The sequence below is a fragment of the Aythya marila genome, assembly GCF_965140915.1.
Source record: "Aythya marila genome assembly, chromosome: 11".
Classification (NCBI taxonomy): Eukaryota; Metazoa; Chordata; class Aves; order Anseriformes; family Anatidae; genus Aythya; species Aythya marila.
The window spans coordinates 20,684,067-20,701,834 of NC_139052.1; the positions used below are offsets into that span (position 1 = coordinate 20,684,067).

Genomic DNA, 17,768 nt, shown 5'->3' on the forward strand with positions numbered 1-17,768 from the left:
GCCCACGGTGCCCAGCGCCGTTCCGAACTCATAAGAGGGATTAACCAGAACGATCCCTTGAAGGAAACTGGGAGTTCTTGCAGAAACTCATTTTCTCATTTTAGTGCCAGTTTTCTTTTTCTGGTTCCAGATTCATTTTTCTGTTTGCCTCCCTTCTTCGAGGGATGCTCACACCGATACAAAGGCTTGTCCTGTTCACCGGGTGCTTTGTAGAGAGCGCGGTGACGGGGGAGGAAAGGCAGCTGAGTTCCTGGGCTGGAATTTTTTTGCTGTCATCTTGGGATTTTCAAACAGAAAGAGTCCTCTTACCGGTTTTGACAGTAAATGCAATAGTTGTTACGTTTGCATTAAAAGATCCTGCCTTTTGTTTAAAGGACAATTTGGTGTTGATAGTACAGACTTCCAAAAAAAAAACCACAAACCCTCGAGGAAGGAATGAAATGCCAGTGAATAGCTAAGTTCACGAGAGGCTCTGACGTTCAGTTAGAATTAGTTTTGGCTGAAGATTTTTGATAGGTGCAGGCACTGCGTGCGTAGAAATAGCACTATGGAAAAGTGGGGAGCGTTTGGGAAACATCGCATCAATCCCTGAACGGGCTGCGATGGAAAACTTCGGGGGAGGATGTGATGTGGCATCTGCTGTAACTCTGTTTTCGGATTAACACTCCTGTGTAACTCCCACTGAGCTTAAAAAAAAAAAACAACACTGGACCGGTTTATTGAAATAGTTTTCTTTTAATGGTTCCTGGAAAACCAAAGAAATGCTAAGTGTCACGGGAGCTCTCCAGCTGGTTCCCGGACCCGGGAGCGAAGTGCAGAAGTGCAGCAGGAGGCTCCTCAGCTGCTGCGGGTGGTGATCAAAGGGAAATGGTCACGTCAGCACTCAGGGAAAAGAGTAAGTGCAAAAACTAGTGTTAGCCATCAAGGAATGAGTGTGCACACGGCCAACGGCTGTCACGGAGGTGTCCCCAGATGTGTCCCCACTTCCCGGGAAGTCTGGCAATTCTGTATGCATTTATACATTGGCTACAAATATCTAAATAAATGTGTGTGTATATACATTCATTTCCCCTTGAACACACGGAAATCTGACAATGATTTGAGCTTCAGAGAAATTCCTACTTTGAATATATTCAACACAGTTCTGCAGTTCAAAAAGCCGTCGTACAAAGAGGCTTCTTAATAAATATTGCAGCAAATAAGTTGCTTTTCTTTAAGAAACGCGTTCCGGAGCTGAAGCTGTCACTCTGATACGCAGCAGGGACTGCTGGTTCCTGCCTCACAGCGTGGAGCACCAAGGTTTGTCCTTTTTCCAGGCATGAGTAAGAAAGCAGCGGTGGCAAGGCTTTATTTTTATGTAGCTCTGTTGTTCTTTATGCTAAAAATGATGTTTCTGAGGCCTTGACACCTCACTGGAGCTGGCAAAAATAAGCGTCTCTAAATGCATCCCTTTTGGGGGCCGCAAACCCGTTCGCTCTGTAAGAAATGTTATTTTCCTGCATTTTAATTAGTTTAATGATGGCATGTAGAGCAAGTGCAGAAGCAGAGGAAAACAAAGCCAGCAGTAATTTGTAGATTGCTTGGGTGCTTCTTCCAGGAGGAGCGTGAGCCCTGCGGCTGCGCCTTACAGCAACCCACGGGGTCCTGCCGGCAGCTCCTGTTGCCCCCAGTCGTAATTCAGCAGAGGAATTGGAGGAATTTTTGCCTGGACTGAAGCATTTGCACTTCAAAAGTCGTGGTCCCAGCGTTTCTGGGGGATAGGGACCGACTGGTGAACAGCCCATGCCTCGAGGTTCGGGCCAGGGGTGTTAGGGGGCGCAGCCTCAGCCCTTACGTGGCCCAGCAAAAAGGCGAGAAAACAAACCTGGGTCTCATGGATTTGTTATTTCATACCTTGAAATACTTTTCCATCTCTCATTCCTTAAATCTTTTAAGTATTACGTGATGAAATACTTTTTCATGAGAGTAGCGAGGGAATAAAGCAATTTAACAGAGTCCCTTTGCAGGTTTAAATTACCTCTTTCTGCTGTGGAAATCCTGAATTCTTTCTTCTCCCGTTGAATAAAAAAATCCATCTACCCATTTAACATGCAATAAACCTCCCTCCTGCACTGATAGTTCTAGATTTTTCGGTGACTGGTGAGATTTAACGCGATGGGTGTCTGCAAATACTCCACTTTGCTTTCCGAGCCCTCTTTAGTTTGTTTTTAGTTGATAAAAGCCAAATATTTCAGCAGCCTCACCACAGAGCCCCGGATGTGGCTGGGCTCCTGCCCTGGGGCCAGGCTGTGGCACCCCATCAGTAGGGGTAGGAAGGGTGCCTCCATCCCTCCTGCTCTTTTTAGGGTGGGAAATTGCATCTCTGCTTTCCAAGCACAACCCAAATGAAATCAGAGCTGATCGTAACGGCGCACCCAGGCACGGCTTTAAAAACACGGGGTAATGGGAGCATCAAAATTGTGGTAGTGGTGTTCCCCCTTCCCTCTCACTGTCCCCCGGTGATGCAGATGGTTTAATTAATTTGGAGTTTTATAGGTAGGGGTAAAGTGTGTCAGAAATGTTATTCCCTGTTTAAAAGTGAATTATCCCCGTGTGCAAAAAGAGCAGAGCATATTTGTTGGGGTCATCCTGAAAGCATCATCACTAAAAATTATCTGCTGATGCAGAAAATTGGATTTATTCTTATGCTAGCATTTCCATAAAAATACAATTAGATATAAATTTACGTTCTCTAAAAGCTTGCAGTAAACTGGGCTTTCAGAAAATAAGACACTTATCTTTTAAAGTCCAGTTTTAAATGACCAGATGGTGCTTACGGTGTGGAAGCATAAAACTGGTGCGAGATAATTGTTTCCAGTTACAAATAAAAAAGGTGGGGGGGCAATTTGAGGTGAAACTGCTCTTCCTCGTGTGTGGTGAACTTGTGTGGGTGTCTGTCAGCTGGACTGGGACGGGTTCTGGAGCTCCTCGATTAAGTGGACGGCTCCAGGGGCACTTGTGCTGCAGGAGCTCGGTGGGTTTTGGTTCCCCTCTTCAGTTCTGGCTCTGATATGGGAAGCCCAAATGCATCTTAAGATAGGCTTTGGTGCTGATAAAAGCTCAGGGCTCCGATACAAAAATCACTCAAACTTCTGGGTTTTGTCTTTGTGCTGCTCGGCCTTGCTCCTTGCTGGGGTGTGACAGCAGTGTTGGGGCACACTGCATGCAGCAGAAGATCCATCTCGCAGGGAAAAATAAACCACAGAGACTTTTTGTGGCTTCTGCCTTCTGCTCGAGGAGCAAGCATGGTGAGTCCCCAGCACGTCTGAGGAAGTCTGTCTGTCCGTGGGACAGCCTCGGGCTGTCCTCAGCCTCTGCAGGGACTGCAGGAGCCGAGAGCACCGTAGATGCCGGGTGCCAGCACCGTGCTCCTCACCACGCACCGTGCTGTTTTGGAAGCGCATCTGAGGTGCGTATCGATCCGGCACTGAGTCTCATCTCCGAAGCTGTTTATAGCTTGCTGGTGTGCTTTTAAGAAATAATAAAGAGGGAAAACACACATCCCTTTTCACATCAGCGATTGCGGCTGGTTTTGATTTAGGTTGTGCTCGTAGGGCTGCTCTGCTGGCAGCCCTCTCGCTGTGCTGGAGGTGGTGGCTTTCTGCTGAGGGCCTGTCCTCCTCCTGTGCTGGAGAAGATCTGCTCACTGATCCCCAGGGGATTTCTCAGCCTCTCACAGCGTGCCATGCTGCTGTGTTATCACAGATCAGGGTGAATCGTTGCTCGGTACAATTGTCTGGAGAAAGAATGAAGGGGAGAGCTGGAAAAAAAATACGAATGCTCTCCTAGGTGTCCCTACCTGTCCCCTTCTCACAAAATACTGTCACGGGGTGCACCTGGCAGCACCTTACACCGAAGCAAGGCTCTGCTGGTGCTTTATTCGATGCTAAATTAGGAGGAGCTGTTGATTCCCTTGAGGGTAGAGAGGCCCTACAGGGAGATGGCGATGGCTCAGACCACGGGGCAATCACCAGCTGTGTGAAACTTAGCAGGAACAAAGGCTGGATCACAGTGCCAGGGGATGTAGAAAGAGTAGGTCCAGAGGAGGGCAACAGATGGTGAAAAGTCAGAGGGTGAGGTGTATGAGGAGCGTCTGAGGACCAAGCCAGAGGTGGCTCCATGTTGTGGTTTGCTCTGCTCAGAGCAGGCCGAGGGGAGGCCTCATGGCGGCCTGCAGCTCCCTCAGGGGGAGCAGAGGGGCAGGCACTGAGCTCTGCTCTCTGGGGACAGCGCCAGGACCCGAGGGGATGGTGTGGAGGTGGTGGCGTCCCCGTCCCTGGAGGTATTGAAGAGATATGTGGTTGTGGAGCCACATAAGATGGCTCCACAACCACATACCTCTTCATAGAGGTAGCTACAAAGGGAAATGGTTTAATGATGGGGTTCTTCTGTAGGTCATGTTGATAGTTGGCCATGATGACCTTGCAGCTCTTTGCCATCCTCAGTGATTCTGTGAACGGTTCTGCTGTCAGGCCTGCTGAGCACCGTTTCCTAACCCCGTTTTCCATTTATTTTTCAGGTATGGTGTGAATATGCGTTGCCTGGCAGCTCGGGTCAACTACAAGACTCTGATCATCATCTGCGCCCTCTTCACGCTGGTGACGGTGCTGCTGTGGAACCGATGCTCCTCGGACCGGGCTGGCCCTTTCCCCCGCAGCCCCGGCAGCCTCGAGCGCCGCGGGGCCGCCGCCAGCAGCAAGGGGCCCGCACGCGACGGGGGCCGGCAGAGCGAGGAGGCTTCGCCCCAGGAGCAGCAGAAGGCTCCCCCCGTCGTGGGAGGCTTCAACAAAGCCCCGGGGCCGAAGTATGAGGAGATTGACTGTCTGATCAACGACGAGCACACCATCAAAGGGAGGAGGGAAGGCAGCGAGGTCTTCCTGCCGTTCAGCTGGGTAGAGAAATACTTTGAGGTTTATGGGAAAATTGCTCAGTACGATGGTTATGACAGGTTTGAATTCTCTCATAGCTACTCCAAAGTATACACACAAAGAGCACCTTACCACCCGGACGGGGTCTTTATGTCCTTCGAGGGCTACAACGTAGAGGTTCGAGACAGAGTGAAGTGCATAAGTGGTGTTGAAGGTTTGTGTTCAGCATTTTTTTTTATAGTTGAAATGCTTCTTAAATTTACTGTTGTTATTTGAGATGCACAGGGATCGTAATTTTGTCATGGTGGTCCAGATAAAAATCCCTTTACTCAGAGAAGTCTTGTGGAACTCATCGTACCGAGTTTTGGGATTTCACCAGCTTCCTTCCTGCCTCACAGGTGTTACCGCAGCCATCTCCTGAGGGCCAGGACACTTCTCTTGCAGCGCTGCTGTCAGGTGTTGGCATGGTCATCGACACTTGCAGCATCTGTCAGGGAGCCAAAAGTATTTTTCAGACAAGCAAACAAAACCAAAAAAACCCACAGGCCTGGCCCTGCTTTCTGCGGAGACTCCCCCTTCCCTGCGGACACGGGTGCAGCAGCAGGGCTGATGCTCACTGAGCCAAACGGCACCAGCGGCAGCTGTGACACCGCCCGGCTGTGCCACATTCAGCTTTTGTCTTTGTGCTCACGGTGCTTTAACAACATCCACACTCCCTGTGTGGCCAGGGCGGTGCTCCAATTATACCGGTCAGACCATCCGCCCGCTGTGGGCTGCTCCAGAAAAGCCACCGATGTTTTGCTCAGCGTGGGATTAGCTCTGTCAAAGCCTGGCCTTGTGCAAGCTCTGAGTAATCAGGGTATGGGCGCTGGGAAAGGCTGAGCTACCCTAAGCGATGCCAGGAGGTTTCGAAGAACTGCCCGTGGGCTTGAAAGGCTCTTAGAGCCTCCTCTTCTAAGTCCTCACATCAAATTAAAGCACCTCTCCAGTTCGTGCTTTTGCTAAACTGCGCCATCGGTAATTAGTAGGCAAGGTCTCCCCGTGTCTTGGCAAAGATTTAATCGCAGGAAATGCTTGTTGGGTTTCAAATTAAAAAATTAATGACTTAAAAAAAAACTATTATAGAATGTGATACTGTGACCCCTTGTAAATTGAAGACCAGGTTTCGCTTAAGGACTAAAACACATTAATTTTCACACATCGCAGTGATTGGTGTTGCTCTGCTGTGTTGATGTGAGCTCTTCCCCTGGTATGGTCACTGCAGAGAGCTGCTATGTCGAGCAATTAATTTGTCTGTGAGGAGTTCACGCAAACAAACGCATGGGGCATGCCAGTCTTTTTTAAGGTTTCTTTGTTTTCTTAGCTTGGGCATCACCCAAACGCGTGTTTCTCATTCAGCATTCTTTATCTGAATTTCAAATCCATTTTGGAGAAAGGAAGCTCGCAAACTTTTCGGTAGATGTTATGTAATGTGACAATTAAATTAGGCTATTAAAAGGGATGATTTCTTAGTCTGAACTCTGAATCTTACCTACACTTGTTTTAAAGAGCCTCACCACAGTGTTTTTCAGCATTTCTGTTGTTACTACTTCAGTGTCAGCAGAGAGGGAGAACACCATCACGGCTCTTTTCTCATGTTCCTGTAATAAAGGCAGGGTTTGAAGGAATTGCTCTGAAAGTGGTCATACAAAAGAGGGAAAGGAAGGTGATGAGGGCACTGTGAGAGCAGGACGAGCCTGCTCTGAGCAGGGACTTCCCCATACTTTGTTACCAAAGGTGCAAACTCACCCTGGTAGCTACAAATCCCTGGTGTGAGTGTTGTTCTGCTCAGGTTTGGCCTGCGAGAGGCTGAGAGGGGTTTGCCTTGCTTATTGTGGGGGTAATTGCTGGCTAAATACACCTTGGGGATATAAATAGTAGCTACGGGTGTTTGTTTTGTTGTTGGAGGGTAGGACGTAGGTCTGGAAGCACCACCGGTTTTTGTACGAAATGCAGTGCTTCAGTGAAAAACCTAAATCCGGTAAGAACTAATTCCGAGGCAGCGGATCCTGCAGCCTCTTGCCTGGCCAAATGTGCACGCCGGGGACCGCGAGGCTCAGCGCTTTGCTGCTCTCTTTGCTTAAGCCTCGAGAAACAAGCGGGGCTAACGCTGGCCAATTTGCTTAGTCATTTGTAAACCTCGCATTTTTGTAGCATGTGATTTAAGAGCTGTCCCCGTGAAATGTGGTGCCAGAGCCTGGCTTTTGTGAAGGCAGGAGAGTTATTGGCATCCAGCAAATAGGTTGGAGAAATAGTTGTGTGTTGTAGAGAAGGAGATTTAATATTAAAACATTTTCGCAGGTAGTTTTAGGCTCTTGCCTTGCATCGTTCCAGCCCCAGAAATCCTCATATTGTGGCGTGATAAAAGCCTCGTGTTATGTTTTCACCTTCTCTCTTTTTGCAAGGTTAATGTGTTGTTATGTCCTATGACCTGGAGAATTTAATCTTGTCATCTTGTATAAATTTCAAGTAAAGCTCTTACGGCAGATTTCTTTTTTTGCATCTTTCAGTCTCAATGAATGCACTCTTTAACTGAAAATGCTTAACGTTAATGAGCGAGCTGGCTTTCAGGAGTTGAGATAATACACGATATTTAAATGTTTCCCGTGATGGTTTTCTCTTCAGGCAGCACTCAGCCATCACATCTCCATCAGTAATATTTATTAGGAACGCGAAGCACAGAAATATGTATGAAAAACCTATCTTTTTCCATTGAGTTTAAGAAGTATTTTCGTTGCACCAGGTTTCAGGCAAAATTAGTTTCTGAGCTTGACATTGCCAAAGGGGAAAATGGTGCAAATGCCAACTTGCTTGTTTTCATCTTCCTTTTGTGCCTGCAAAGGCTTACAGTGCTAAATGTGCTGGGTTTCCTGCAAGAGGGTCACGGTGATGGATTCCCACTTTGGGTTGATATGCTGAGGTTGGGTATTTGTTCCCAAAAAAACTCAAGACTTCGGGAGAGACCTAGGGAACAGGTAATTGGAGCAGTTTGTGGGTGCTGCTACGCTGCTCTCTGAGCATCAAGCAGCTCTATCCGAAATGTAGGCAGAGCTCACACACTTAATTTGAGAAGATTGATGCGGCGTTAAAGGGATTGTGCTGTACGTACCGTCATCTGGAGATTTAGTGGTCCCCAGGGTAGGGGGAAAAAATCTATTAGGGCTTTTAAAATGTATTTTAAAATAAGTATGATGCTTCAGTAAACAATTAAATGAGAATGCATGGAAGGCCACGATAAGGACTTCTCTGCCCTTCCCCTCTGCTCAGTTCTGGCTGGTCACGGATGCCAGTGTAAATGGGAGTAATTCGTTCCTGGAGATGGACTTTCCGTGAGCCTAAATCACAGTGACGCCTACAAATATCATCCGCCAGAAGTAAAGCAGTGATGGGGAATGGAGGAGGAGGAGTGTGAGGGGCTGCAAACGCTGTTTTTTTTTTGAGGATGTGCTGTTAAAACACTCATTTTCTCCCTCTCTCGCAGGTGTACCGTTATCCACGCAGTGGGGACCTCAAGGCTATTTCTATCCCATCCAGATTGCACAGTATGGGTTAAGTCACTACAGCAAGAACCTGACGGAGAAGCCACCTCACATCGAGGTGTACGAAACGGCCGAAGACAAGGACAAAGCCGGCAGGTCCGCGGAGTGGACGGTCCCCAAGGGCTGTTCGCTTTCCACAGTGCCCGACAAAGCCAAGTTCACAAGTGTTAAACAGTTTGTTGCTCCAGGTGGGTTATCGTAAATATCTAGCAGCTCAGCCACGTTTGTTCATTTGCTCAGATGGTACCGAGGGAGCTTTAACTTTCCACGATTTAATGTGGTTTTGGACATCCTAAGTGACTTTCCATCCTTAATAACCTCTCCTGAAAATGCCGTTTTGTTCCTCTACCTCTGGAGTTTTTCTTTTTCTTCTGTTGTCTCTCCAGCGCTGCTTTTTGCAGTACCGTTATTTTAATGAAAAAACGTGTGGATGTACACATGGAGGGCAATGCAGCTTGACAGAGAAGCTCGGCTCGCATTTCCTGAGCCTTTTAGCTTCTGTTCCAAAATAGAAGCAAAAATATTTAACCAGTTGTGAAGGCTGGGAAGTGGTGCTGACGTGTGGTAAGCCTCTGCTGAGAGATGACAGATAAAGGCTATTTTCAGCCTTGAGCAAATGGAGCATGTGTGACGGGCCGGCTGGACCCTGTGCCTCTCTTCTTTGGGATGCAATTATTTTTGCAAAATTGGAGCACCGTGCAGCCCTCAGTTCTGGTTAACCCAGGTTGCCTTAAACAGGGCACAAGTGCACACGTGCAGTGTTGGTATTTTCAGAGGGCAGGGGATGGTTTTTTTTTGTGCTTTCTGCCCTGAGCTGCTGCTTCAGGAAGGATCTGTCTCGCTAATTAGATCAGCTTCTATGTTGGAGCGATTGTGCGTAGGCAACAAATGTTTTTCTGAGGGTTTTTACACCGCTCTTTAAGGGAGGAGAGCAAACCCTATGGATAGACGGGCACCAAAAGCTCCTCCAGTGACTCCTGGCCAACACAGACGTGATGTTGGAGGGACTTTGCTCACCGGCGTGAGGCCCCACTCCCCTGTAGCAGCTCCTGCGACTCGAGGTGCTGCTCAAAGCTGCCCCCACCACGTCCCGGCTGATCCTGGAGGTCTGGGGCTGCACACAGGCTCTCGTCACCCATAGGGGCACGAGGTGCATTTTGTTGCTGCCTCTTGACTTTTAAAATATTCTGTTTTGTACTTAGCAGAGGTTTATTTTGAGAAATTCATTATTTCATGCAAGGGTTTCCTTTGTGCTAGGACAGGCTCATTAATAAGGACGTAATGTATTTTTCTTCAATCAATACCCATTAGAATTAATGAGTCCATTACTTAAAAAGACAATGAAGTAATTTTCAGTTGGCACCTTAGGCCTGGGTCTCTAGGGAAAAAATGTCGAACACTCTCGTGTCTTTGTAGTAGATAAATACAGGGAGAGGAAAGGCTAAGAGATCTGTTATGTATTCTCTCCTCATCCTTTATTGATGGCAGAGTAATCTGCGGGGCTTGAAGGCCACAGTATGCATCCACTCATCTTGGATGGCCTTAAGTAATGGATTTATGGGTGCTTAAGGCTGTGCAGAGAACAGGCAGCCTTTGGTTTTCCTTCGCTTCTGAAAACTTTTCCTCTATTATAATTCACTTTGTTATCACACGAGCGTTTATTTACAAGGAGCCATAAAACGTGGCTGACAGGAATTGCGAGCGCGATTTTTTTAATTAGGTTCTTCATCGGAGCAAAATGTTGCGTGGCAAAGCGCTCTGCCTTTTTTTTTTTTTTTTTTTTTTTTTTCCAAAGGCAGATGCTGATCTCCCAACCTCAAAGGAGGGAAGCTTTTACTTTCAAAGACTTGAAAACATGACATTCAGTCAAAATAATAGGTACGCCACAATAGCAGCCTACAGTGCGAGATGTGGAAACGGTCGCGATGCAAAATGCAATAGATTAGCTGGGGAGATAGGGAGAAGCCTCTGTTATTCAGGGAAGGCTGACCATAACCCACTTTCTGCGCACGGAAATATTTATGGGATATTTCACACATCAAGAAGTAGCAAAAAAAAAAGAAAACAATTGCCTCACACAGGAGAGTTTTATTCCGTGAAAAGCCGTTAATTCAAAATGACTGTCTGTAAGTGTTTATCATCCCTCTGTGCCTTCAAAGCTATAGGATTTGCGCACAGCCTTACAAACTAATTAGCCCTTTGATCTTCTGGTGGAGGTTTTTTGGGGAGGAGTTGATTTTACATTTTAAAATCTAGCCTGAGAGAGAACACCGGGTTTCATTATGTGGTATTGCCTAGGAGCTTTATTTAATATACATAGATATATTTTAATTAAACTGAGTTTTGCCAATGGAGAGGTTAATAAATAATTTTAACACGTTAGCCTTTCTATATTATTTTCTTTTTCCTTCTGTTAAAATAAGCAGAGCGCTGGGCTTTGGAACATGTTGGGAAAGAAAAAAATCACAGATGTAAATGTTAGTCCCAGCGGGATCCTAAATACTTGCTTCTCAGCACTCCCAGCTTGTTTGCTGAAAGCAGAGCTTTATTCAGAAATGCGGCTCTACCAGCGACGCCCCGGTTTTGTTTTGCTTTCTGCCAAGTTAAATTTCCAGTTTGGAACAAAAGGGTGCTTGTTGGCTTGTGTTTTGAGCTACTGAAGAGGAGGCAGCGAGACACCAACTTCAGGTGTCCTGCACGCTCAGAGAGGGGAATTTATTCTCCCCTGGTCTTTCTCTTGTCACCCTAATGCCTGCTTGGGGTTTTTATTCTTGCAACGTGGCTGCTGCACCTCATCCTGTCCCTGTGTGCTGCAGGAGTCCAGCTCTGTGTCCTCCTGGCACCAACTGAGTAAGATCCCCCCGTTACTCGCCTTTCCTTAGCTTTCCTACGCCCCAAATTGTGCCAGTCCCTGCTGCACCCCTACATCTTCCACTTCTCAAAGTGTTGGACCAAGCAATTTGTGGAGCCCCCGGTGCTCCTGCTCGGTGCGGCAGCGCGTTACCGTGGGATGCTCCCTGCTGCCGCGCACGGATTGACATTTATGCTTAATTAAATAATACATGTACGGAAAGAAGAGGCCGCGTGAATTATTGATCAGCTACCCTAAAAGCTTTTGGATTTTGTCTGCTAACTGGTTGCCTCTGGAAGTTGCACTCTCACTTGCTATCTTAAAGAGTTTTGAAAAAACGAGGGCTTTACGGCTGACAGGTTTTTGTTTGTTTGTTTTGCAGAAAATACCGAGGGGGTGTCTCTGCAGCTTGGGAACAGCCGAGATTTCATTATCTCTTTTGATCTCAAATTCGTAACGAACGGGAGCATTTCCGTGGTCCTGGAGACAACGGAGAAGAACCAGCTCTTCACCGTGCACTACGTCTCCAACACCCAGCTCATCGCTTTCAAGGACCGGGACATCTACTACGGCATCGGGCCCCGCACCAGCTGGAGCACCGTCACCAGGGACCTGGTGACCGACCTGCGGAAAGGCGTGGGCCTCTCCAACACGAAGGCCGTGAAGCAGACCAAAATCATGCCTAAGAAGGTGGTCAGGCTGGTAGCAAAGGGAAGGGGCTTCCTCGACAACGTCACCATATCGGCCACGGCTCACATGGCGGCTTTTTTCGCTGCCAGCAGCTGGCTGGTGAGGAACCAGGACGAGCGGGGCGGCTGGCCCATCATGGTGACGAGGAAGCTGGGGGAAGGCTTCAAATCCTTGGACCCAGGCTGGTACTCGGCCATGGCCCAGGGCCAGGCCATCTCCACGCTGGTCAGGGCCTACCTGCTGACGAAGGACCACACGTTCCTCAGCTCGGCCCTGAGGGCCACGGCGCCTTACAAGCTGCCGTCGGAGCAGCACGGGGTGAAAGCCGTGTTCATGAACAGGCACGACTGGTACGAGGAGTACCCCACCTCGCCCAGCTCCTTCGTGCTCAATGGCTTCATGTACTCGCTGATCGGGCTCTATGACTTGAAGGAAACGGCCGGGGAGAAGCTGGGGAAGGAGGCACGGGTGCTCTACGAGCGGGGCATGGAGTCCCTGAAGGCCATGCTGCCCCTCTACGACACTGGCTCAGGGACCATCTACGACCTCCGGCACTTCATGCTCGGCACCGCTCCCAACCTGGCCCGCTGGGACTATCACACCACCCACATCAACCAGCTCCAGCTGCTCAGCACCATCGACGAGGCCCCGATTTTCAAAGAGTTCGTCAAGCGGTGGAAGAGCTACCTACGGGGCGGCAGGGCAAAGCACAACTAGAGCTGACAACCAAAGCCCCCGTGCCTGCTGTCGGCGGGAAGGGTTGGCTCCTCGGAGCCCGGCGGAGGTGCATTTCAAAAAGGTTGCATACTCAATTTTTACAGACCGTTTCAAAGAAGTGATCCTTAGAACTGATCTCCTCTAATTATTGCATTCCAGTGTGAAAATATTTGGGTCTGATGGGTAGGATTCGGGAACTTCAGCTCGCTCGCCTGTCCTTAGTGCTCCACCGTGAAGTTAGCCGCGCGACGCAAAACCCCTTCGTGCTCCTGAGCTGGGGGACGTCTTGGTTTTTTTTCCGTTTTGCAGGAAAATATTTACAGAAGCCATACAGGTCTCTAAAGTCCAGCACTTGCCTGAGAAGTTAGTATGTGGCCTCCTTAAAAATGGAGTTCTGTGTGTATATGTGGGAACCGCGTAACGGATCGTGGTGTAATGCAGTCGGTGTGTATTTCCTTGTAGCCTGGGTAGTGGACAGTGTAGCTTTTCCAAGGTGTTTCTTTTTATATGGATTCTTTTCTTGGGGGTGAAAAACACCCAGTTTTTTTTAATTCTCTGTACGGAGATCCTTTATCTGTATGGTTTCTCTAAAGATGAGTGGGCAGAAAACCCACAGACGGCGTTCAGGCTTCAAAGTCACGTCACGTTAAGCACAATTCGGTGGGGCACGTGGGCTGCGGAAAGCCTGCGACCATGGCACCCCTTTTTTACGAAGCCAAATTTACGAGGTTTGCTGGTGTCACGTCCTCCCTGGTAGCTGGAATCTCGTGTCGTGGAGCCCAATGTTTTGTACTGTATTTTTTAATTCCATCCGAGAGGTTTCCGTCAACATTGGCAACTTCATTCACTGGGAGACCTGTAGTAAATTCCTGAGTGTGACGTGGAGCTCGCCTTGAGTAGCGCACAGGAAATTTAGTTTGAGCTAGGTAATGTCCTATGGCGATTTTCATTTTTAACCTGCTTAAGTATATATCCAGCACTTTAAAAATGTAAATTACCCAAAGGGCTTTCCAGCTCCCTCTGTGCTTTAACATCAAGTTTTGCCTCTGCCGGCCGTCTCGCTCGTATCGTCAGGGGTCGTTCCGTCCCCGGCCCTGGTTTACTCGCTGTGCTTTGTCGTCGTGGCTCTGCCGAGCGAGCAAGGGGACCTGTGCAATAACCAAACGCGTCAGAACCCAAACGCTTTTACTTTCCTGTCGTAATGCAGGAGAAACCAGGCGGTTTCTTTCTCGTATTTATAACTCCTTTACGCCCACCGCGGGTCTGCCTTCTCAGCGTGGAGGTTCCTGGTTGATGCAGAAGAGTAAAACCAACCGATTGCATCACTAGATCGGTATTGTTTAGTTTGGTAGCGTAGCAAATATCAGGTCATCAGCTCTGTTAAGGCATGCTGGTGTTTGCTTTCCGAGTCCCGGGCTCGAAAGCTCCCGACATGCACCAGCGTGGTAAGGACATGTACTAGCTTTGGGGTTTTTCCACTGATCCTATTACATGTTGTATGTGTAGGCGGGGGCTGAGCTTGCGGTGTTGGTATGGAGAACAAAGCTGATTCAAATCACAGAAGCGCTGGGCACAAGGACAATGTGCATCTTGATTTTTGGTTTGTTTTCTTTCTTTTATAATGCTTTTTTTTTCTATTTCTTGCAGATATTTGAAGCAACTTTATAATTACTTGATCTCTGCAAACGCATGCTATATGATCATATCAATTAATGTGAAAAGTGGATGTCACAGGAGAAATTTCAATACCAAAGTTAGCAGAGGTGAATTTTTGTGTTTGTTTTTTTTGTTGTTGTTGTTTTTACTTACATGTGTGCACACACACAGAAAACAACCCAGAAAAATGTGCTTCCTTTCCAAATGACTGGTCCTCACTACAAACAGAAACATCTTTCTCCTGCGTGTTTCCTCCATCTTTTGCCCATTTTGGATTTGGGGAATTTAGAGAGACTATTTGGGTACTGCTCAAGAGAGAGTACCGGTGCCTTACTGAGGCCACAGTTTCCTCTTTTATTATTTTTTTTTTGTTTTTCTTTCCCCTTTTTAATGCCAGTTTAAAAGTGCAGTGATGCTTCATTGGAATCAGCCCAGCAGGTAGAGGAGCTCAGAAGCGATAGCTGGCAATGCCAGCGCGGTCGGTCGTGTCAGACCACCTTATCCTGAACATCTCCACTGCATTTCTGTTGGCCTTTGCACATGTACAAACTGAACCACCACCACCAGAGGTTGTAGAAGTGAAGAGAATTAGTGTGGGGGCTTCTCCTTTATGTTTGCTTGGTTGTTTTTGGTTTTGGTTTTGGTTTTTTTTGAATAGAGTTATGCAGTGGGAGAGGATTTTTGGACATCGGTGCCCATAATGTCATTGAATTCACTTAAATTTTTATTCCTGTGCTTTTTCAGTCTACAAACTGACAAAGGTCTTAGAGACTAAGATCTGTTTAACCTTTCCATGAGGCTTACTGTACATAGACTTCATTGGAAACATCGTACGCATGGGTATATGCAAACCAGTGACACAAGCACAACTGTACAAGTGTGGCAGTGCTGTTTTTCTCAGCCATTGTGCAAGACATTCACTGAAAGCTGCTATTTTCATTCACCTTGTAATTGTACTTTATTTTTTCTACATTTTTACATGTGGGATATACACCATGTGTTAAATATGCAATAAATTGTTTACAGGATGCTCTTGTAAAGGGTAGTCCTTTGTAAAGCTGTACAGACTTTGCAGTTTAAGCACAATGTGCACATGTTAGTTTTATATACGGCAAGACATGACTTTTTGCAGAAGGAAAGGTTCTACTATGTTTATATACAAAGTAAATGGATCAACGTTTGTGCTTAATGTAAAGCTGCTTTATAAGATTGTAAAATAAATTTTTTATCTTAAGACAAACACGGGGCCCTTTCGTTATTTCGGTGTTTACCTTCTCCCTTCGTGTGATCACAGGTGAGTGCTGGTTAGCAATCGTCTTGGTGTCTTTTGAGATGTCTTCTTTTAGGGAATTCTGGCAGGTTTTTGACTCGAAATAGGATGAAAAATGTTTTTACTTCAGCAGGTAGGAGTTTCTGATTTGGGATAAGGACCAGAGGTGCGTATTCTGTCTGCTCAAGTAAAGCGCACACAGATGTGAGTTACTTATGCTAAATGCGTCTCATTTGGAGTTCATCTCATTTTTGTGAGGTGAGTTTTAAATAACTGATCACTGAAGAAACGCCCACACGAAGCTGAGATTGAGTAATGACCTGTGCAAGAGGAGCACCAGTCTCCTATTTTCAGCTAAAAGCGTGCAAGTCCTACTTTTATCAAAATTCCCCCACAAAGGGGAGCTGAGGTCAGCTGAGCCCATCTCCACCACCCTGTGCCGGACACGCTGCCTCCTCCCTGGATGTGTAAGTGCTGCTAAAAGTGCTCCTAAAAGTGCTGCTAAATTGCTGTTAAATTGCTGTTCCACCGGAGCTCGCTGGGCTGTGGCCAGTTGGCGCTGCCGTAGCCGCAGACCCGACCTGCCCGCGGGACATCTGACTTGCTCGTGGATAATTTTGGGTGGCTGAAACACGCCGAGCGCAGCCTCCCCGGCCGGGCAGAGCTTCCCAGGCTCTCTCCCAGCGGCGTGGGCGAAAATATTGATTTTCATTACTTAGCAGTTGAAAAACGTATGAATTGAAAATAGAAGGGGGTTTAAATATGTTGTCTTGGTGATGAATTTGAATGTTTGCTGCTCAGTTTGTGGTGAAAGGAGATACATTTACCATCTGCCGGGGGTGATTGATAACTCCCCTGTATGCATTGCACTTCCTGCATGTTAAATAGCTGCTGCTATACTTTACTAATCTCTTCCCAAAATGGAAGGAGCTATTTAAGTGTCGAGCACTCAGCATTTAGCGTATTCAACAGGGCTGAGTCTTGCTATGGTGAAGTGCAAACGTTGAAAGACGTCCTGGCACTCGCTGTCTTCAGGACGGCGAACATTTTAATAGCTCAGCTTGTTGGATTTGTATCTCCGAGCAACTTGCTGAATAGCTCTGGGCTGCTTGACGTGAGGATGAACAGCTCTTCCTCGAACTGCCTGCGGCACCTGGTGCTGGGCAATAACGGGCTGCACGTGCACTTAACCTCTGGTGAGGGAGGCAGGAGGAGGCAGCTCTTCCTTCACCTCCTCCTGCGCCCCCGGGGAGGCACGGCGAGGTTTCCTTCGCCAGCAAGGAGCACGCGTTTGGCTGGAGGGGATTTGGCTGTGCCACGGGGGCAAGGCAGCCCCAAGGGGATGAGCTCAGGGGCTGCAGGTACCCGAGCTGGGGCTTCTCCAGCCGTGCTGTCCCGCAGGGCTGCTCAGCTCCCCTCCCGGCCAGGATCACCTCCAAGTCGCTGGGGGTTTAGGGAACTCCGGCACCGAGCAGGCACGCGTGGCCCCTTGTGTGCAGGAAGCATCGAAATGGATTTGCTGGTGCAAAGCCCATTACCAGGGAAAAAAAAACCACCAAATCCAAATGGCATTGCCTGGGTGGGGAATTCTACCCCATTAACTTGATCATAAAGAGCTCTTCTTACCGAAATCCCTTCTCTATCCCAAGTGCTGGCAGGGCTTGGCGTGCTTTCATGGATGCTGTGCCGCTCTCTTTTTGTTTTCCCCTTGTTTGAACAACCGAATGTCAGCAGAAGCAGCTGGTGGGAAGGGAGCTGCCATTTCCCTCTGTCCGGGGACCTCAGGGTGCCTGCTGTGCGCTCAGCCGAGGGCACTGACGTGGTGCCAATGCGCGCGGGGTGGCGGGGCAGAACCACCTGTGCCCCTTTTGGTGCCACAGGCACACAGCATTTACAAGAAAACGAGGATGAGGAAGGTGTAAAGAGGCCTTTTCCATCGCAGCCTTGCATCCCTTGGCTCCGCAGGGTTTTTGCTCTGGGTTTCCGCAAGGGTTTGGCTCCTCCTCGGCACCCGCTCCCCGCGGGCAGCGCCTGTTCCCGGCTGGCTGCCAGCCCCCCCCCCACCCCAGCCTCATCCCGCAGCGCCCGCGCTGGCACCG

At 48.1% G+C, this 17,768-nt stretch overlaps 1 protein-coding gene across 10 annotated transcripts in view; it reads left to right on the forward strand.

Annotated features, from left to right (window-relative positions):
• Positions 1 to 15,633, forward strand: part of GLCE (glucuronic acid epimerase) — a 44,136-nt gene extending 28,503 nt beyond the window's left edge. For 7 of the 10 annotated variants that reach the window (XM_082769321.1, XM_082769323.1, XM_082769324.1 and 4 more), the window contains 3 exons: positions 4,559 to 5,121; positions 8,428 to 8,673; positions 11,719 to 14,066. In XM_082769321.1, coding sequence (XP_082625447.1) covers positions 4,572 to 5,121; positions 8,428 to 8,673; positions 11,719 to 12,743 — 1,821 coding nt within the window. In that variant the 5' untranslated portion in view covers positions 4,559 to 4,571 and the 3' untranslated portion in view covers positions 12,744 to 14,066. Of the gene's footprint in view, positions 1 to 4,558; positions 5,122 to 8,427; positions 8,674 to 11,718; positions 14,067 to 14,390 lie in introns of those variants that run through there. The other 3 variants (XR_014318272.1, XR_014318273.1, XM_082769320.1) reach the window with 3 other exon arrangements.
• The last annotated feature ends 2,135 nt before the right edge of the window (positions 15,634 to 17,768 follow it).